The 22683-nt window shown below is 39.4% G+C and overlaps 1 protein-coding gene across 1 annotated transcript in view; it reads right to left on the minus strand.

Annotated features, from left to right (window-relative positions):
• Positions 1-22683, minus strand: part of LOC139141611 (leucine-rich repeat serine/threonine-protein kinase 1-like) — a 45510-nt gene that overhangs the window by 15471 nt on the left and 7356 nt on the right. Inside the window, exons 3-19 of the mRNA XM_070711205.1 lie at positions 17812-17977; positions 17250-17400; positions 15744-15891; positions 14667-14810; positions 11971-14217; positions 10983-11287; positions 10305-10425; positions 9519-9683; positions 8730-8852; positions 8101-8356; positions 7272-7404; positions 6664-6758; positions 6233-6355; positions 5587-5783; positions 3155-4726; positions 1356-1811; positions 130-381 (exon numbers count right to left, since the gene is read on the minus strand). Of these exons, the coding sequence (XP_070567306.1) occupies positions 130-381; positions 1356-1811; positions 3155-4726; positions 5587-5783; positions 6233-6355; positions 6664-6758; positions 7272-7404; positions 8101-8356; positions 8730-8852; positions 9519-9683; positions 10305-10425; positions 10983-11287; positions 11971-14217; positions 14667-14810; positions 15744-15891; positions 17250-17400; positions 17812-17977 (6654 nt within the window). The remainder of the gene's footprint in view (positions 1-129; positions 382-1355; positions 1812-3154; positions 4727-5586; positions 5784-6232; positions 6356-6663; positions 6759-7271; positions 7405-8100; positions 8357-8729; positions 8853-9518; positions 9684-10304; positions 10426-10982; positions 11288-11970; positions 14218-14666; positions 14811-15743; positions 15892-17249; positions 17401-17811; positions 17978-22683) is intronic.

The raw sequence follows: 22683 nt of genomic DNA on the forward strand, positions 1-22683 counted from the left end.
CTGTTGTGTACCCGTTGAACTCACAGCAAGAAAATTCCCATGGCTTAATTTTTGTATACCAAACTTATCACGGGAAAACAGAGGTATATATAAAGTTTGTTCAAGTTTTAAAACTTGCAAAAAGCCCACCTTTTCTGTGTAGGTTTCTTCTCCCTTGTACTGTATAATCTCTGGCGCCATGAACCCCTCTGTACCGCCGTACCCTTTAGTACCCGTGGGCATTGTGCCACGGCTTATACCATAGTCTGTCAGTTTCACCTCCACGGGTACATTAGGGTTCATTTCATGGGGTGCCGGCACCGACCACACCAGAACATTCTCTGATTTCAGATCTCTGTGTATGATACTCAGGCTGTGAAGGTACTCAACCGCTGACGCAAGCTGGTAACAAAAAGTATGAAAAAATTCTTGGACTAATTTTGACTGATCAAAACTCATTTTTTTCACTTATATAAATTACTAAAATCAGATTTAGAATTTCAATCATAGGTTGAACTGACTTGTGACCAGTTTACTAAATGGAACAACATGAGTATACAAGGCAATGTATAGCCAAGAGTATTCATTCAGCAACAGTAGCTTTAACCCTTTGACCGCCAAAGTCAATTTTTGTCGCCTTTAAAAAATGTACCAAAGTCAAATTTTTTTCATATTTTTGTCAAAAATTCTGATGAATAGCTGTAGCAAATGAAATGTGATGTCTGTTTGGTCAAAAATTATCAAAAAATTCACAGAAAAATTATTCATAAAAATTGGTAAAATGTTGCACTAAAATTTTGGTGGGAAAAATTACAGCGTTCAAAGGGTTAAGGTAGAATGTGCCTCAGGAACAGATATTCTGACTCTCAAATTTTCACAATACTTTTCTGATCTACGACTTGTGTGGGCTCATTTTGAAGCTCTTGGAGTAAATAAAATGTTCATCTTTGAGAAAATCAAAATACAATTTTTTTCCCACAGAGTTAACACAGAGAACGGTGGCCATTTTGAATTTTAAATATTGGTAAATGTTCATCTTTGAGAAAATCAAAATACAATTTTTTTCCCACAGAGTTAACACAGGGAATGGTGGCCATTTTGAATTTTAAATATTGGTAAATAAAGGTAATTTGCTTCTCTGGTACTTAAATTTGCACAGTGACCCCTGATTTTTTTCTTGAATTTAGAAAAAGAATGGTTGAGAGTTGCCTTCAGGAAACTTTAACCTGTTCACCCCCAATTACCTGTATACAAGTCCATGATCACCATTGATAACAATGAGTTTTGGGCTAAACCATGGTTGTGAAAGGGTTAAGCTTAGACTCCTGTATTCTACATAAACAGAATATTCCTTGCATAAAGAAATAGATAAGTACCTGCACAATAATCTTCTGGACCGTGAGTTCTGACAGGCGACATCCATTTCTGCGGTAGTTTCTCAGAGTTCTGTCCAGGGACCCTGCCTGTGCCAGCTCTAGCAGTAAGCTGAGCGGGCGCGCACACAATCCGAGCAGACCAACGATATGAGGATGCTGGAGACTCCCGGTGATCACGAGCTCCTGACGAGCCGTGCGATATGCCCTGCACATCGCATTCTTGGGGTTGTACTGCCAGTTACGCATGGCGTTCTCGTAGGCGATCTTGTACGACTGTTTGGCGTTGGATCCAGGATCGCATGGGTGGAGGGTCTTGATGGCCACGCTGGTGGGTGGGCAGTTGGCGACCTGCACTTGACCTTGGAACACGAATCCAAACGCTCCTTTGCCGAGTAGTTTATTCCGTGTGATGTTCTTCTCCGGAATTACCATAAGCTTTCCAAGATCCACAAACATCTGAATCAGAAATTAGACATCAAGGGGAATAAAGTCTATGCTTTTGTATTTGTCAGACATCTTTATTGGTGAGTTTGGGACTAAAATTGGCACTGGAGACATCTCATTGCATTCTACATATCGAATAACTTTATGTACTATTTCTTATATTTATGAGCAACATCATACTCATGGCAGTGAAAATATATTGTGTGATGGAAACTGACTTAAGAAATGAAAATAATCATTATATAATGTACAAGAAAAATTAAAAAATATCGCAATTATACGGTGTCGCTCAAATTTGATCAGAATTGGTATATACCAGTATGGGTTACCATGATCAACAATAAATGTTGTTTCTATCTGTTCAGTGGAGGAAAATTCTATGTTGATGTTATGACAATGATTTCTGCACAGTACAACCAGAAAAACAACAAGAAATATTTAAACCAGAAAAACAAGAATGACAAAAGTAATTAAGGTCTGAAACTTTAGGTACTGGAGGTCAACTTTAGCAACATGCATAGCAGAAACAATCCCCTTTTAGTTTGAATATAGACGGTCTTCCCCCCCCCCCCCCTTCTACTGTCTATGGTTTCAGCAGCTCTGTTAATATGTAACAGTTCATAAACAATGACAGGAAATGACTCAAGATCAGTGGAGTTGGCCTGTTTCTTACTGGCATGCCATGACTCCTGCACATTTGCAGGATTTCTTACCTCATTTGCACATTTTTGACATTGACGTGTTCATTTGAACAAATTCACATATCAACCCATGCATCTACCTGTACACCAAATACTGAGATGGTAGCTCTGGCGGTATGGGAGCCTTTGTGTGTGACGGACATACATCCGCACATACATACCCACAAATATACAGACATACAGACGCCACCGACTCATCATATAAGCTCTTTTTGGTATTTTTATACAAAACCAAATATGAGCTAAAAAATTAGTCAAACTGCAATCGCATTGTGCCGTTGGCCCATGGTTGGATGCTCCAGGGTTGAAACAAAAGGTCAAATCAATAGATTTTCCGCTCATAATCTGAGGACTGTTTCTTTCTATTTGTAATAACTGACTTTAGTTAGCCTGAGTATGACACTGGGAGGTGAACTTGGACAACATTCCAAACACTGAACATAAAGATATATTTGTGAAAAGTCATAATCTATAGATGTACATATGGTAAGTGACTTATCAATCAAACTCCCCTACTGCTAGACCTGTTAACCCTTCAACCCCATTTCCCTCTCTAGAGGTCCAACTTTACCATAGAAAACAATGGGATTGGTGCAAACCATGATGGTGAAAGGGTTAAACAAGGCAAGAATTATCATTGTGTGTCCTACTCACCCCATCTGGGACGATATTTTTCAGCTGTATTTCCCCATGGGCTGGACAGGTGATATAATTGGATTCCAAAGACCTGTGTATACAGTCTTCAAAGATGTACCCATATATGACATCACTTCCACCATCGTCTGGCTCAGGTTCCTTTCTCTCTGACTTTCGTGCAAGCTCTCTCCGTCTGGCTCCCACTGGTCGTGGGGGCTGCTGAGTCGCTGCAGCTTGCTGGTTGCCGGGGATCTGAATTGGAGGGCTGACGGGCGCTGCGGTTTGGCCAGGATTTGTTTTCTCGACTTCTTCGTCCAGACTCAGTTGAAATATTTGATCGGCTGCCTCGTCCACCACTGGCTGGCTTTGGTCTCTTTTGGCGCTGTTACTGTCTTTAGCCGCAGATGTTGCGGCTGTGCTCTCGGCCTCACCCGACTCCTGGCCTTCAGCGACAGCAGCAGCGGCTGCTGCACCAGGGGTGGGACCCAGCCCGCGTCTTCGCAACGCTTCCTCCTCTAGCGGAGATGCCAACCGCAGTGACACGAAAGGAGTATTGTCTTGTGCGCTGACTGATACGACTTCCCACGCCCCGTCACCAAGCTCGTCTTCCTCATCGCTGCTACTGACGCTTCTGTGGTAGCCACTGTAACACAGGACGCACGGAGCAACACGTACAATCAACTGCTCACCACGCAGCGTCTGACTGAACCTCTCACCTATATGTGGGTACCAGTCTTCCAACAGAGTGTCAATTTGCTCGACGACGTACGACAACAGCTGCGCGGCCATCGTCTTTGACGCCTGCAGTTTCAGGACCCTTGTCTTCAGAAGTTCCTTGGGATTGACTAACCCTTCAGGGTCCCCCTCCTCAGGTTTCTGTATGACCGAACCCTCTACTGTGGTCACAAGAATGTTCTGATTCGGGATGCTGATCACGACTTTCGTCATCCGGGAAACGTCCGGTGACGAACCCGACTGCGCGCATATCTTGATGGCGTCTTCATGCTTGTATTCCTTGCTCAAGTTCACATCTTTCATGATCTCTTTGATTTCCAGGAGCTTGGTACCCCTGTGCACCAGCTTCAGCCCTGTTTGCCAACATACCCAGTACGGCAGTGTGCTCACCAGGTCGACCAGGCCTTCGACGTGTCGCAGGTATTTTGGAATCGGGTACAGCAGTCTGGTGATCTCAAAGATATAGGGCGACGCCAACATCCTGGTGATCAGACGCGACCAGTAGCCGCTTGGGATGTACTGCATCAGGTACAGACGATGCATCTCGCTTCGTAGGTTTCTCACATACGATATGTTCTGGACCTGCGGTACAAACTCCTGCACGACTTGCCTCGTCTGTGCCAAGATGTGCTTGCCGAACCCTGGCTCGAGAGCAGCACCATCTTCTGAGGACTTGGTGGGACTCGGCACAAAAAATTTGGACATGCCTATTTCGTACATGTTTGTGTCTTGTCCCATCTGAAATGCTGTCAGTGCCTGAGGGCGCCCTCCTTTATCGAGACGGAGTCTGGATATGGGGTAAGACATGTTTCTCATGATTGCTTTGGAGTGTCTGGGTACTTCTCTGATTGGAATCTATAAAACAAAGCATAGATATCCCAAATCACAAAATGTTCTGAGAATTTATGGAAGTAAAATGACAAACACACTACCGGAATAATCATGAAGAATGAAAATGTTCAGTGCATGAAATTATTTGATGTTACCAACACTGTGATGTTAAATGTTGTAGATATTGAAGTGTAACCACTGCATCACATACCACTTCCATAAAGAACAGCCTTTTGACTAAAATATGTCAGTAAGATGGAAACAAATGGCTGTCGTCAACATTCCACTTGAAAAGAAATTTCTGAACTCTTTCATACATTTTAGGAATTAGACAGCACACTTGTCACCACTGACCAATATATTACACGTAAAGGCAGTTCACGCCTTGAAAATGGAAGACTTAAACTTTTGCTCACACTCTCTTCTTCAAAATCATGACAAAAATTGGGGGACACTAAAAATTTTGGTACCAGAGACATCTACTGACAATTGAAATGGTCACCCTGCATCCCTATTTTTAGATAAGAGTGAGCTAAAAATTATCATTTTTGATTTTCCAAGAAATAAGCTCACGAAAAATTTCATTAAATTTACGAGCTTCAAAATGAGCCCCTAAAAGTATTGGACCAAAAATGCATTGTAAAAGTTTTAATATATCTGTTCCCTTGTGGTGCATTCTAGCTTGAGCAGGATACACTTGCTACAAATGGCAAACTTTTATCCCACTAATATTACAGAAAACCAGGACTGTTGGACAACTATTCATTGTAGGTTCACTTTATTTTCATGCACTACACTTGTCAAATTGGCTGGCAGCAGTCATGGCAGCCACATTGTACACTTCCTACAAATTCAAGCGGTCCTATTCTGCAACAATCACCTACCATTGGTTCACAGCCAGGTGGTACGTGGCTCAATTCAATCTCCGTTGGCAGCATGGAAGGGATGATCAACCTCTTGTTGTCCCATGTGACAGCAACTTCAAATTTGTTCAGCAAGTTGAGAATATAGTCTTCAATATTGATGGGCGCCATCTTGGTAGCTTTGAAAAGCTGTTGCAAGTCTGAGGTCTTCATAACACCTTTAAAGATAGAGCGAACAAATATGGTAAATACCCAGGAATTATTGTATTTCCAAAATGGGGGATTAAACCCTTGAGCACTAAAGACAGTTTTTGTCACCTATATTATGAATATACCCCACTCAATTTTTCTTCAGATTTTGCAAAAATGTTGATAAAAACTGTAGCCAAGATAAACTGATGTCCATTTGGTCCAAAATTACAGAAAATATTACAGAAAAATTCATGAAAATTGCTAAAATGTTGCAGTAAAATTTTGGTGAGAAAAATTACAGCACTCAAAGGGTTTAGGATAATGTAAATAATTATGATCTTGGAAAAGTTGCTGATACAGACAAGATTTTTTTGCAGAAAGATATTTATAAATAAAATGTGAGCAGTGGAAAAAATATGGGTCAGACTGCATTAATTTTTTAGATCTTGTACTGTTGCAAAACATGTGGACTCACCATATTTGGCAAAAGGATTGATTTCTCTGATAGTGACAACATGGGCAAGCATGTCACACAACCACTGAGGATCTACAAAGACGTAATTGCACAGTGTCACATCCTCATAGTGCAGCAACACACCTGGAATAGAAAGACATTTACTACGATGAGAAATTGATGACGAAATGTATGATTACATGAAATCAACATCTTAAGCAATGAGCAAATTTATACCACTGATATGCAGTTTTGTTATCCCTGCATCATGTTATTTGACATTTTGGCATTGTTTCATATTGTTATTGCTACTTGGATGCACATGACTAGCACAAACACCAGAGAATCTTAAGACATGCTACACGGTAAATGCAATACTGTAAATGTACCGATTTGAGACTGTAAATGTACTGATTTGAGTAATTTGATTTGATTTGATTTGAAGTACACACCATTTTCATGCAGAAACTTGGTGGCCTGCTTCAATTCATCTAAATCACGGAATGACAAACCACACCTCTCTTCCATCACCCTCATCACTTCAAGCCTGAAAACAATTGAAATAAGATTGTAATTAATCTGGTTTCTCATAAAAAGAAATTATACAAAGCTCAAACAGACACTTTATCAGGTGCTGATGACCATACATCAACAGTTACATGACTTTCTTTTTAAGCGTTCACAACCATGTTTTTTTTTCTGAACCCATTTTTTGAAATTTCAATTATTCCAGTCTAACAGACAATAATGACATCGTTCCTTGTGCACTATTGTGCCCTCTAAGCCAATATGACATGCCAGTGATGCAAGCAAATTTTTTTGGTTTACATGTAAAGATATAGGGCTGATGCAAAGAATTTTCCACAAGATCCTGAATTGACGCAAAGTTTCCAGAAAGACATGCATTTGTTAGAGGACACACTGTTGTGCACGAACTGGTGACATGTGAAATGAGTCACCCCATTCACGATAATGGTTTGGCCTTGTTATCAGTGATTATTCTGGTCCTGTTTTACAGGGAAATTGGGGGTGAGCAGGTTCAAACACAAAATGTCATTACCTGTAGTGGTTGATATCTAGAACAGGGTCCTTGCCATTGGCATATCTGTCAGACACTATGGTAGTGATGGCTTCCTCCAGGGCTAAGTAGGTCGCTGGTATCATCTGATGTAGCAGTCTTCCATTGCTGGGACCTACAAGTGGAGAAGTAGAGTTTGGTTAACATTTTCCAAGTAGGTGGCAAACTGTAAAGCTGGCTATGAAATATGAAAAGTCTAGAGAGGGTGTATCCCCATGGATGTATATGTGAAGTTTTTATTGGAAGCTTCCAACTACAATAACAGAATAGCCTGCTGGGACAGACTGTAATAATTTTCTTTGTTTAAGACTTGCCAATAAACAAATACATAAAATTACTCAGTTCCTATAAATTCATATGTAGCTTCTTGTATTGTATAAGGGGTGTGCAAGCCATGTTTACCTTTGGAAGGTCAGAAGCAGTGAAAAGTTTTAATCACGTTTTTGGTTCGCTGGGCCAATGTGGGAAAGAATTAATTGGTTACTAAAAATCAACCAGTAGTTGATGTCTAATGATGCAAGTAAAATGTCTTGAAATCTGATTTATTTCAAAAGATGCGTGCAATGGGTTTAACCTGGAATTTCAATGGAACACCCTACAAACAAAATAGTGCACAAATTTCCGTACGTGTTTGTACACAAGGTTTATCTATACCACCATCACGTGATATCTTGGGTGTACTAGGTCAGCAGAACATAGCGCTTCCATTTTATTCCAGAGTGGAACCATTAGTTGGCCTGCATATTTATGGAAAATGTAGATGTGATCAGACCTGTAGACATCAACACAGGGGTGATAGGAAAACACCTACCAGGTTGTCTGAGGGAAAACGCTGTCTCATAGATCATGTCCCTCAGCTTGGGAATGTTATGTCCCCTGGTGCAGCTGACTTCAATGCTCTCCAGTACCCACGGTAAACCATGCATTTCAGGCTCCTCTATGTTGATAAACTTCTTGTAGATCATCTTCTGCAGCTCTGGCCAGAATTCACGGGGGTAGCTCTTCCTGCGTAACACCTCGTCATAGTGGGTGCCCACTATGATGACGGGGGAGTCGGGGGCTCGTACCTGTTTCCGACGCAAAGTGTAGATTCCATGAAAATTGACAGCTTGCAAGTTTGCACTTTAAAGGGCTTATATCTCTTAAACTGAAATACTGAAAAGTGTACCGGTACACTGTATACTGAATTCTAGAATAGTAAAAGGGATGCTCTTGTATGGCATTCTTGTTCCAAAACAGTATCACAGTGTTTTAATCTGACATGCATACATGCATGTTAAAACAATATGAACAGAACCCATCATGAAGTATCAAAAAATAATTATTTTTTGTACTGAATCCATCATCATCCACACCCAATAATCAATGCTGATGATAGAATACTGTATGTTAAATGAAAACAAAAGATCCCCAGGTTGATATACATATAGATATGTTCACCTGTATGTTAACGAGCCATTGTTGAAGTTCGTTGACCCCTTTCTCACCATCTGTAATCTTCCACAGAAGGAGATACAGTGATCTCTTGGACAGGAAGTACTGATGGGTGGCGTAGTACTCTTTCTGTTGAAAGGGGAACAAAAATAAAACAATTGATACAACTGTTTTGGTGATAGATTTTCCTTGTTTGAATTCTTCCAGAAGTAATTCTGGTGGTGCAAACTGGACATTAGAGATACCGTGGTAGAAAGCCTATTTTGAATGAGAGGGACTGGGGATTTGATGCTATGACATGATGATAGCATTGGTGTTAATGTGTTGGAACAGTCATCATTCTGGCAAAACAAGCGCAGACACAAGAATCTCTACTTGTCAACTGCTGTCAAACACTTGGTAATGTGTGGTATTAGGAAAGCATCATTGGTACCATGACAGATATTTTAATTGTCTGCTATCTTAACCTTTTCACTACCATGGTTTGGCCCAAACCTTTGTTATCAATTGTAAATATGGACTTGTTTACAGGAAAATGGGGGTGGACAGAATAAATTGGGTCACGAATTTTCAAATGAATAATTGTGGTAATCTATGCAAAACCATTACAAAACACAGCTGTTGACACGCACAGCAAACTCATGCATTCACAAAAAATGGCTAAATATCATCTAGCTAAAATATGATATTGATATACTCCATTTTACACATTCTACTGAAAACTTGCAACGTATGTGCCAATAAACTCCTTCAATGATACCTCAATCAGGCAAAACCTTTCACTTTCTGACCTACCTGCCCACCAAAATCCCATGTACTGAATGTCACTTGTCCGTATTTACTCTTGGTTGAATATTTGGGATAGGTCCAGTCACAGACGTCGACGCCAACTGTTGAGATGTATGTCCCGCCTCTCGTCTTCTGGTCAATGTTTCGGTTGCCCTGACGTCTGGCCCAGCCCTGCGTAGAAATAATGACGTGTTTTATAGCAGTGCTTTTCGGAAAGATGAAATTCTATGAAATTTGAAATAGTACAGAATTGATTGACTAAGTGAGAAAGAAAAAACTTATGTTCCAAACTGTAATAGTCATATGATATAATATTTCCATTGTGGGAAGGCAAAAATAAGTCTATCATTGACTCAGTTCTTATAGTAATAATACTTTTCAATGAAATTTCCTCAGAGTTAGTATATTGGTTAAAAACAATACAGAAAACTCGTCCCCTTATCCCCCAATTTTGATTGTAGATTTGCTGTTTCATGAGCCATATGAAGTACTGAATCAGATGTGTAATTCTATGAGCAATAACAATTGGGGCAGCTAAAATTTTACATAAATGTGAAAAATTTTTGCATGAAGGCTACAAAATTATTAGAAACCGAGTTGAGAAAAATAAAATTACAGAAAACTTTATGCAGCCACAGTTACATCATGATAGTGACCTAATATTGATATTACATCACTGAAATTACTGGAGTGACACAACACGGGGATTGTCACTGTATATCTCTAAGGCTTAGCTCTCTGTGAAGGTGTACTGTATGTCTTATGGAATTACTATGGCCACATCTATCTTACTTCAGCAGCTCTTGTCTGATAGGATCCCGTTCCTTCTCTTCTCAACTGATTCAACAATGTAGTCTTGCCGATGCCCTGCACACCGACAAACATCAGCTTCATGCGGGAATATTTCTTGGATCTGAATGTAGAAACCATATCAAGCGTTGTTATTGCCAGGAATGCTTGGTAGAATATATATGCTGATTCAACCGATGGTACTTGTATTGGTCAATTGGTTTTGTATTCAACGTTAGAACATTTTGAAGGAAACTCAATGCAAGTAAACATTCTCCCCTTAAGAAAGTATGCATTGATGGTAGGGTTATAAAAATTATACTTCAACAAAATAATTCAGATCTCTCAAATTTGGATGCTGTAAAATTATGCCCTCTAAGCCAAATTGAGGAGTCATCACCTCAAGTTCTGTCTAATTTAAGGAAATAAATGAATTATGTACATGCGTTGGTTTAGTAGTAACTCAAAGAAATTCAATATCTACTAAAAAAGAGTGCATAAATGTTGAAAGCTATAAAGAATGCTATGCCCTTTACATGGAGCAAAAGCACATGTAGACAGACACACACACATGTTGCAATCTCCTTGGTGCTACAAGGAGATTGCAAAGTGTAGAACCACACAATAAGCAATGATTTGCACTGTACTATAGACAGTGAAGCTGTCTATGATAGTACTTACTTATCAAGTACTGATCTGAGGTAGCCCAACAAGTCCCTAGTCTGTCTTGTCTTCACCAGGGTCTTGAACGGCTCCTCCATGTTACATCCCTCCAGCCTCAAATCATAGATCCGGCTGCATCGTCCGATCTCCGGCGGGATTGTACTGATTTCCTGGTTTCCATCGACCTGTATGGCAGTCAGCTGGGTCATCAGTTCAACTTTTGGCGGAATCTCTGTCAGCCTGTTGTTGCTGGCTTTCAGTTGGGATAGCTCTGGAAAGAGCGGCTGTATGCTTGCCTGGGACAGGGCTGACCTCCTCTTGACCTGTCATACAGAAACCGGTTGTGAAGTGGCATTAAAAATTTGCTGAAACTGGGATTCAGGTTTTCATGTACTGGGAAATAATTTGAAAACACAATTGTTAATAAAGCATAAGATGAAATACTTTGAGCTCTTACATCCACAGGGTCCTCACACTCAAAGTCACTTAAAATTCAAGGACTTTAACCCTTTCACCACCATGGTTTGTCCCAAATCCATTGTGGTAAAGTTGGACCTGTATACAGGGAACTGGGGGTGAAAGGGTTAGAGGACTTTTTGAGGTCCAAAGTACTATTTTCCCGTATCATTTTTACATATTTCATTTTTTATATATCATTTTATATATCATTTTGACGATATCACAACTGATTGCCTTGTCAGTTTTGAAAACTGTGGGAGGATTATAAATTTTCCAGGACTTTCCCGGACTCAATTCCATTTTCAAGGACTTTTCAGGAGGCTTTAAATTCAAGGATTTTCCAGGATAGTACAAACCCATCATCCATTTTCCAGTAGAGGAGTCAAACGACACTGAGAAGAACACATAATAAGTAAATTCTGAAAATTTGCGATTTCAAGGGCATCATCATTGATGATTAAAGTGCAACATTTTCTACTTTGTGATATTTTGTTTTTTGTGGTCTTTTATAAAACGTCTGAGAGAGGGATATTGTTGAGCAACTCACACTTGAAGCTGGTCTTCTCAAGACTTCAGGATCATCATCCTCATCGTCTTCTCCATCCGGCACCAGCATCAGATCAAGTTTCCGAAGTCTGTTGTTATTCAAGTCCAGGGTTTTCAGCCCGGCCAGGATCTTATGCCGCCTGTGCTTGCAACACTGCATGTTGTACATGCTGGACAGAGTTGAACTTGACCCGTGCTGGGAGGAAATTCGGCTTGAGCTACTGCTGCTGCTTGTACTTGACCTCTTTGATGTCGCCGACGCAGCAAAGCACAGGGACATTGTGGAGGCGACGCTGGCGGTGTAGCTTTGCTCGTCGCCGACAGTGAACGTGATGCTGTCCCGCAGTCTGGATTTGACCATGTAGAGCAGCTTGTTATTGGATAGGATGAGATGCTTGAGGCCGGCGGGAAACTGGTTCAGCGGACCGATCTCTCGCATTCTGTTATGAGCCATCATGAGCTTCGTGAGTTTCGGGGCAAGGCATGGCAAACCCACAGGTACTCTCTTGAGGGCGTTGTGTGAGATGTCTAGCAGTTCCAGCGACGACTGCGCATTCACGTCTTCATCCGTATCGCTGTCCGGGCTCTCTATGCTGAGGCCACTATTTCTCCAGACACTGTACCTCTTCAGTCCGAGACGTAGCACCGACCTCTTTTCGCTGATCTGCTGTCCTTCGTTCATACATCCCCGACTGCTACCCGGCAGTTTCTCCGCAGCTGTTACATTTGCATTGACTGAATTTAAGTTTTGCATGGATACGTCCACATCATCGATACTGACACCGCCATTCCCCGTTCTGGTGTCTCTGAAAACCTCATCTTCGTCTTGCCCTTGTTCCGGGCAATATGGCAGCTCTTCCAGATCATTATAAGACATGTGTAATCTCGTCAGCTTGGGCCCCGTCCACATGGCATACGGTACAGACTTCAGCTTATTGTGCGAAACAAGCAGTATCTCAAGTTCAGGTAACTTGAACAACTGCTGCGGTAGGTACTCAAGTTCATTGTGACTCAGGTCTATCTTTTGTAACACTGGACAGTGCCAGCCTGAAGTGAAGGTATCCTCCATGAGGGCGCTAGACAGAACTTCAAAGTCGGCTTTGGGCAGTTTCTCTATTTTGTTCCGTGAGGCGTTCAGTGTTCTGAGCGAATGTAACTGAAATATGACCAGGGGCAGTTCAGTAATCGAGTTGTTGGCAATATCTATCCTGGTTATTGCTTGTAGGGCGTGGAAAGCGTTCTCCAAAGAAATATTGCTACGAAGCCAGTGGTTGACGTGCAAGCAGGCCTCCACGAGCCACTCCTCCTTAATGTAAGGAAGGTTTTCTTTGTCATGCCAGGTTATTGCGACAGACGTGCTCGGCATGGGGTTTTTGGACGTTGTGGTTCCAGTGCGCTCTTTCTTCTTCCTCGGAAGTGAATAGAACATTGTTTCACTGATGACAGTACTGCTGGAGTCAACGGACATTGTATCGTAGAATCCCTTCATGGACCTGTTGGTCATTGTGGACGGTCCCTCTAGAGTTAGTGTATTCAAACTGTCTGTTAGGGTGCCTATACTCGCCAGGCTGGTCATACTTGCATTGAGACTGGCGTCGTAGCCGAAAGTTTTCGGGGCACGGTTTACGTTATACTCTCCGTCCATGTGAACTCCTGTGTAGATCAGGAGCATGGCGATCACTTCATCGTTTCTGGCTTGCAAGGCTGACCTGAGCGCTTTGTTGTCGACATCACGAGCACCGTGCTTGAGAAGCAACGCGATCATGTCGGTGTTGTTCACTGTACATGCCTCGATGAGTGCGTTAGAGTCGGCCTCTCTCACTTTTACGCTGGTCTGTCCTTGCTTCTCAATCTCCAAATTTGCTGAATACTTGGCAATCTCATTTTTGATGGGGGCGTTGACATTCGCCCCGTACCTGATCAAAAGCCTGGCAATTTCTATATTGTTGTTCAAAACCGCCGCATGCAGAGCTGTCTGACCAATCACAGAGTATGTCTCAAGATCAATGGTGGGTTTCTCTCTGTTAAGTGAAAGAAGGCTTCCACTGATTGGCTGGTATGCAGCACCGTACTCAAGTAGCAGACGGACAACATCCAAATGTCCTGACACACTTGCGAGATAGACGGGCGTTTGGTCACTTGCGTCGACAGCATTTATATCAAACAACAAGTCCTCCTTGCGGGTTGATATAACAGAACCAGATCTAGCCAGTCTTGCTCTTGCTGGAGACATATTCACAAGGTCATTCTGCGAAAAAAAAAAGCAGTTGAATTTTTTTATAGAATGTGAGACGCAATGCATTCTCTACTTTGTTCATTTTCTTTAAAAACCCTCCAATAAAATAACAAACCTCTGGCCAAATTCTCGTGACATATCAAAACAGGAATAACTGATGCTTTTATGCATTACTGGTAAATAAATATGGGTTGCTCAAATGCAGCTAATATAAATTTAATTACCATAAAATAATGCTATGCACGTTGAACATAGTCAATAAATTATGCAAATCAAACAATGAATAAATTATGCAAATCAAATAATGAATAAATTATGCAAATCAAACACAAGCCAATCTGCAAGAGCACCACTCATACAAAGCAAATGGCTGCCCAGAAACATCAAATGAAGCACAGCCAACACACATCAAACACAATTTCACGATGAAAACATCGGGAAGCTGAGGAGAAAAGCTTCACCTTAGCAGATGAAGTTTCTGCCGATTCTTCTTCGTCAGCTGTGAGTAACTGCTTTACAATGTCTATCTTTCCCTCTGCGCATGCAACGTGAACGGGCAACAGCTCCTCTGGTGCGGAGGGCACTCCCGCAAGGCTCGGAAAATGCTGTTGTTAGAATGGAGACAATAAAACCATGGTGTGAGTCGGTGAGTAAGTGTTACACACAGGCAATCCCTACTCCGGCCCATATCTCCCGGAACAATGGGTCCGTCACGGGAAATGAGAGGTTGAATCCATGATCAGGGAATAACAAGGGTTTACCGTGAAACATTTGATACATACAAAGTACTCCCAGCCAACTATGCTAGCGTCAATAGGCAACAAGTATATTCATTGTACAATATACAAAAACATCCCTTCTCAACATGCATATGATCAAGTTGTATAATGCTGCAATTTGCAAAAACAGAAAACATCCTCTTTGTCCAAAACTTGCCCAGTTCTATATTGCCATCGTATATGTATTACAATACCAGTATGTGACACTGCTAACTTGAGATATTAAACTTGTACCATATGTGACAATGGATCACAACACAATGCAAAATCCGAGGTACATGAATATTCCACATTGATTAAGGGTCATTAGCATAGAATTTAATACCGAAACAATGCTCATTAATGTAATCTGCATATTTGAATATCATTATACCTCGCATCCTGCACAAATAGAATGGATCACAAGTGCACCGACAAAATTGGTCCAAGGCAGTACTCACATACATGTATCTCACATTGATCTGATATGCCAATATGATGCATTATGGGATAGCAATACAGCTGGGAGTGCTGCTTACCAAAAGTTTGTATGAAATTCCATGCTCTTTCCTATTGAATAGCACCGTAATTCACTGATATAATTTCATAACATTATAGTGAAGACATGATAAACATTTCATGCTCATTTGAATATTCATATTCATCTACACCTGTCCATGCATTTTCACATATCAGCCAATGTCATTCTGTCTTTACCCTTTATGTTACTGTGGATATTGGGGCAAATATTTTCCTACCTTGAGGTCAAGTGTAACGTACCTCTAGCAGCAATTTGACAATGTGGACATGGCCTTTGTTGCACGCGACGTGCAGCGGCGTCAACCTGGAGATAGTTTTGTTCGGCTTGCCCTCAGCTCCTTTCTCTATCAGGAGATGGACCACAGGCAGGTGACCTGCTTCACTAGCTCTGCAGAACAGACAGAAACAAACCAGAAACATTATCATTTCTTCATTACCACCCTTTAATTACCTTTGATGTCACATAACAATGCCATATACATAAATATTAATGCTGGTCTATTAATGTACAGCACATTCTCTCAAAAATACCGCAATTATACAGTGTCACTCAATTTGATCAGATTGGTATATACCAGTATGGATTACCAATTATCAACGATAAATGTTGTTTTTATCTGTTCAGTGGAGGAAAATTCTACGTTGATGTTATGACAATGATTTCTGCACAGTACAACCAGAAAAACAACAAGAAATATTTAAACCAGAAAAACAAGAATGACAAATGTAATTAAGGTCTGAAACTTTAGGTACTGGAGGTCAACTTTAGCAACATGCATAGCAGAAACAAGCCCCTCTTAGTTTGACCATAGACAGTCTTCCCCCTCTACTGTCTATAGTTTGAGCAGGTCTGTTAATATGTAACAGTTCATGAACAATGACAGGAAATGACTCAAGATCAGTGGAGTTGGCCTGTTTCTTACTGGCATGCCATCACTCCTGCACATTTGCAGGATTTCCCTTTTTCTTACCTCATTTGCACATTTTTGACACTGATGTGTGAACAAATTCACATCTCAACCCCTGCATCTACCTGTACACCAAATACTGAGATGGTAGTTTTGGCGGTATGGGAGCCTTTGTGTGTGACGGACATACATCCGCACATACATACCCACAAATATACAGACATACAGACACCACCGACTCATCATATAAGCTCTTTTTGGTATAGTACAAAACCAAATATGAGCTAAAAACTGTGTCATTTAACTGAGATACCTTTCATGCTTATCATCTTCCTGGTCATTTGGATATCCTTCCTCCAAACTATGTCGCTTGGAAAACAACTTGTCACAAGATATTACCAGGCTGATATTTGTGAAAGTTGGAGAAACGCTGCTCAAATAAGTCTCATACATGTATCTTTGGTATACCGGTATGCCTAGAATCAAAGGAACCTGTTATACAAAGATATGCGCAATGGCGGCCATACTTTCTGTGCATCATGACACATTATCATTACATTCATCGTACATGTTTTTCCCCACTTGATTGATGAATTAAGAAATCATTGAAGGAAATGAAGGTCATATTGAATTGTATCACAAAACAAATCGAGGTGCATAAATATGACATACGGAGTAATTCTTCTACCAAATTGGAACAAATCGCTCCAGGCATCTCTGAGAAATTAGCGTGAACAGACTCACGGATGCACGCACAGACACATAGACACGACCAAATCTATAAGTCCCCCTAAACTTTATCCACTGGGATTAAAAATGTAGCGCACAGCATACTCACTTGTAGAGTAATGTAGTACCACCAGTGTAGTATGCATTGACCGCTGATGGCCCAAGCTGATCTAAGATGACGTCCACCTTCACAACATCCCCACTGACACAAGCCTTGCACAGGTCAGAACCAAGCTCGCCTCTAAGAGCCTCCCTCTTTTCTGAGAAGCAATGAAAAGGAGCAGATCATCCATCCACAATTCAGCAGATGAAGAGAAAACTGCATCATCATACACAATGTCACGCTACTTGTAGTTTTATATTGTGAGTAATGTTAAGTTTGAAATCTTCCTGCTTGTGTTCTAACATTATTCCAAACTATTGTATTGGAGGTTGGTGACATTTGAACCTGCATTTACTGGTATATCACTTTATAATGTCTGGCTGTGTTCCAAAACAAATTTTAGGACTTACTCACACCTAGGAAGCTTTCATGCTCATATGGTACATGAACTAGAACATTTTTTGCACAGTCAGCAATAATCATAAGGAGGAGAGTTGAAAATGCACAAAGTATATTAATACACTACCAAAGTATGTTATGGCATATTTTCAAATAACATTTATTTCACCTGCTTCATTCCTGAGAAAATCCACCACCTCCATTCTCCTGTTGGTTATCGCCAGATCATACGGGGTACGCCCGGCGCCGTCCTTCACGTAGATATCAGCGTTGTTGGCCGTCAATAGCTTCACCATTTCAATTTTGTTGTCCCAGGCTGCTCTGTGTAGTGGGGACTGGAAAGGAAAGGATTACAGATCTGCAGTGAAAAGACATCGCTTCGCTAGATCTTTTTTTACCGAGCCATTTCTTATCTGGCTTCACCTTTCTGTAATGCCCCTACTTGTTCACTGAAATTGATTTCCATAAGAACAATATCATAAGGGCTTTCTGTTGCATATATGAATTTTACAGCCAATATTAATATTTCAATCAAATTTTCAAAAATATATTTTGATGAGACACATTTTTCTCCTTCCTCTGCCAACAACTATAATAATTTACAATACACACAAATTATTTAGATTGACAACTTAGATAAGACGGAGACACATAAAGGCATTATGCTGCAGCTTGGCAGATCTCAAGATTTCTTTTACATTGGTGATTCATGTGCTATTTGCTGTTTTTTCTAGAGTGTCCTTGGAGTCCAATTTACCAACATCAACACCAAGCTTTGGCCTTTTTTTCTATTTTAAATGCAGTGGCTAAACAATCAAATGCAATTTGTATTCAACAAGACGCTTGGTTTATTTAATGGGAAATGTTAAGGTTCAGCATCCATCTTCAGTGACCATGTAAAATGGATACCAAATTACCAGTAAGGTATTTGCTTGAAATCGTATCGGGCAAATGACTAAATCAAAGCTTTGGCTATTCAATGCAGAATCAACGTGTAGCTTGGACAAATACTACATGTACATTGTTATAGTGTGGGATGAGTACAATGTTTTGATAGGCACAGCTGGACCTATGTAAAGGATGGAGAGACCTGAAATTGTTCTATGGGAAGGGTCATTTGAACAGATCAGATAAGTCTATGACAGGGAGCTTTGCATGATGGAAAACAATCAACTGAAGTTGGTGTATTTCTGTGTTTCTATTTCTTTCAATTCATTTCTGACTTCGGCTACCTGAAGTTAAAGCCGCCTTTTCTTTGCAGCAGAGTTGAATGTGATGTAAACATCAACTTTAACGTGATTGATAACATAGTGAATGAAGATACTGATATATAGGAATATACAAAAATTACAGAATAATATAACAATACCAACTGTAATCTGTAATTAATACACACACACACACACACACACACACACATATATATATATATATATATATATATATATATATATATATATATATATATATATATATGTACACACACACACACATACACACACACAAGATGATGTTTGATATTTCAGTGATACAATTCTGCATTAATAGAGTCTAAGTCTACGATGCTGACAGAAATACTCTTGACTAATTATCACATTCACAGAAATTCACTGTTTTGTCCTTGAAAGCTTGAGGTTGACAAAGCCTTTTTGTTTCCCCTACTACCGTAATTTGACTAAAATCAACTTTGCATGCATTTTGATGGAAGGCCAGGAGCTGATGCAGCAAATATAACAAGACGAGGTCAACACTAATTGTGAAATCAGTGGATTAAATAAGTTGTTACGACCTTTGTGATTGGATTGTAACAGCATGTTGAATCTGAAACTCTGATCTCAGCTGATCAGTATGGAAGACACATGTGCATCAGTACTATTAAAAATAATTTAACCTTCAATTCCTCAAATGAATTTTCAATATTCTGATGAAAATTTCATTTAAGACCTACTGTGATTTGTCAAGTTAATGTTGGGATTTGTCAATTTTGTGTCACATGGTAGGTGTGATTTTGCTGCTGATGCTGGCACGAAGCCAGCTACAGGTTAACTCTTTGAGTCAATATTTCTCACCTTATGAAAATATACTCCACCTAATTTTTTCAGATTTTTGTCAAAATTTTGATAACAAACTGTAGCCAATGAAATGTGATGTTCATTTGGTCCAAAATTATCAAAAAATTACAGAAAAATTCGTAAAAGTTGGTAAAAATGTTGAAATAAAATTTTGGCGGGAAAAAATTACAGTGCTCAAAGGGTTAACAGTGTTATGGAACTGTTTCAAACCAGCTGACAGTTTGGAAACATTTACATGGATACGTTTGAAAGCACTCTCTGTGCACATGTCTATATTCTATGAAGTGTACAGAAGATAGCAGTTTTGTCTACCGTAGAGACTTGTGGTGGCCAAGACATATACAAAAATATGTGAGGAAAACGTACGAGATGTGTTATAAATACAATTATTAAGAAGATATATTTAGGGAACAGCATTGGCCTGTTTCCCCTACAGCCTGTGACTGAGTCACCTTGAAAACAGTGTTTCAGGAGGCCCAAACCAAACACATGCTGTTTACCCTCACTGACAGTCAACATGCGTACTATATTTGCCATGTCCAAGTTTCAAAAAAGGATGGATGTCCTTGATTTGGAATTCAAAAAGCACAAGCTAAGTAAATTTAAACAAAGACCAAAACCAGCACAACATAAATTCAGAAAATACTAAATTCATCCGAGACAAGACAGCCTTTTTGACCTTTATTCTGATAGCCCTACTAAAGGTGATAAAAATAGCATATAATGGTGTCAATACTTGGCTTCATTAACATATATGTTTGACTTTGTAACCATATTTTATACCAGTGGAATGGTACCACAGCACAAGAAAGCTTGTTTTTGCTGTTTTTATTTATTCATTTGTGTGATTAAAACTCTATTTAAATATTCCTAAAACATCAATTGAGCTATGACACATATGGTTGGTACAGCTAGGAACTTGATGCGTGGGAAGACATTTGGAAAACTCCCCCGTTATTGGTAAATTTGCTACTGCAGTGTCCCTGTTGACACGATTACATTACCGATTGTTCGGTTGCATGAAAGGCTCTTTATCACGTCTGAAACTCGTGTCACCTTTGACCCCTTACAGCTGTGACCTTTGGTGACCTATGGGTGGAGGTATTTCCCCTTGTGTATTGTTTCATGACAGGGCGACTTCCTATCCCAGACATGGGTATGAATCACACTTTTTCCTTCGAACAGATTTGTTCAAGATTTTCCCTCTTCAAGAAGAATACAGCATTTTTGGGGGGTTTCCCAGCATTTTCTTGAGAGTAATGAGGATATCTATCCAATGCGAAAATCAGTCTGAATTATAAATCACAATTCATACATTTATAATGAATGTCGAAAGGCTGTCTGAGAAAATCCCACACGTAGATTATCTTCACACAAAGACTTCACAACAGGCTGGCAGCATGTGCATGAGTTCTGAAAGCAAGCTACTTTCCGAATCAGAAAAACCAATATTCATTTGCCAACAAAGTACGAGAGTTCTATATGCACTATTACACCATGACAACAGCTTCTCTACAGAATTTCAGATGTAGAAATAACTGAATATCTATCTACGTAGCAATTATTTATATATTCTCTTCGTGACATTTTCTTATTGCATATGGATAAAATATCCCTTTTGATAGTTATAGTGGATTTTGCATTTCTGAAATCTAAAAATATACAAACATATGCATAACAAGATTTGACTGCTTTTTATTCTTCCGAGGCATACAGTATGTTTTCAACAACATCCAAATCAACAAAAGAGCGGACAGGAAATCATACCAGTGAATTACACTTATGCTTGTCTTTCTATAAGCACAGCCATGGCACAGCTAGATGCAATTTGTGTGAGAGGCAAAGATATACGGTACTTAGATTTACCAAAATGTATGTACAGGCTACGTCTTTCTCATGACAGAAACACTGAGTGTACCAATAAAGTACATCTAAAGCTAGCATGTTTATAAAGCCTTGTTTTGCAATATCACTATCACAGACACCAGATGTCAATACACAGACACTTTTCCAAGGATAGTGAAAAAACACCCAATTTGACTTTCAATTAATTTGACCTATGACCTTCTCTTCTATCTGAAACTGAATTAAAAGACTCAAAATCAAATTAAATTTGAAACAGAGCTACCATAAATTCACCATTACAAAATTACACCCTCTGCAAATATGTTTTAGATTCTGAAGTGTAAGGTATTGTACATGAGTTGATAAATTAATATGATGGATATTTGAAAAGGCTCCTTTAAAACACAGACATACTTGGGGAGTCTTTTGCGGAAGGTACGGCTGTAAATATCCTTGTATCATATCCAATTACACTTTCAGCATTACGTCTCGGAAACACCCTTGTTGCAAGCTGTAAAAACCAGGATATAAAACTCTACTATAGCCTTCAGCCTTCATTTCACTTTCCGTAATGGGGTTTTTGGATTCACTTAAGATCGTGATTTTCAAAATTTATTATTATATTTTCTAGACATATCTGCCTTCAAATGATGTGAAAGTGATAAAATAAAATATGACTGATAATCTGACCAATATTGATGCTTTTGCTTTTTTTACTTGCAATGGAAAACAAGAACAAATATTATTAAATCAGAAGATTTTCAACAAAAGTTCAAAAGTTCATGTAATTTAATGTCATATATATATATATATATATATATATATATATATATATATATATATATATATATATATATATATATATGGTAAAATAAGTAGTTTTAAAAAACTACATCTATACATCTATATATATATTACATACATAGCAAATATCATACACACAACAAATATTAAATATTATAAATATAGTAGTTTCAACAAAAGTGTATGTGTGCATGTTTGTGTACATATATATATATATATATATATATATATTATATATATATATATATATATATATATATATATATATATATATATATATATATATATATAAACTTGTTTATGTGACGCTACCTCGCTCA

The sequence above is a fragment of the Ptychodera flava genome, chromosome 10, assembly GCF_041260155.1.
Source record: "Ptychodera flava strain L36383 chromosome 10, AS_Pfla_20210202, whole genome shotgun sequence".
NCBI classification, from domain to species: domain Eukaryota; kingdom Metazoa; phylum Hemichordata; class Enteropneusta; family Ptychoderidae; genus Ptychodera; species Ptychodera flava.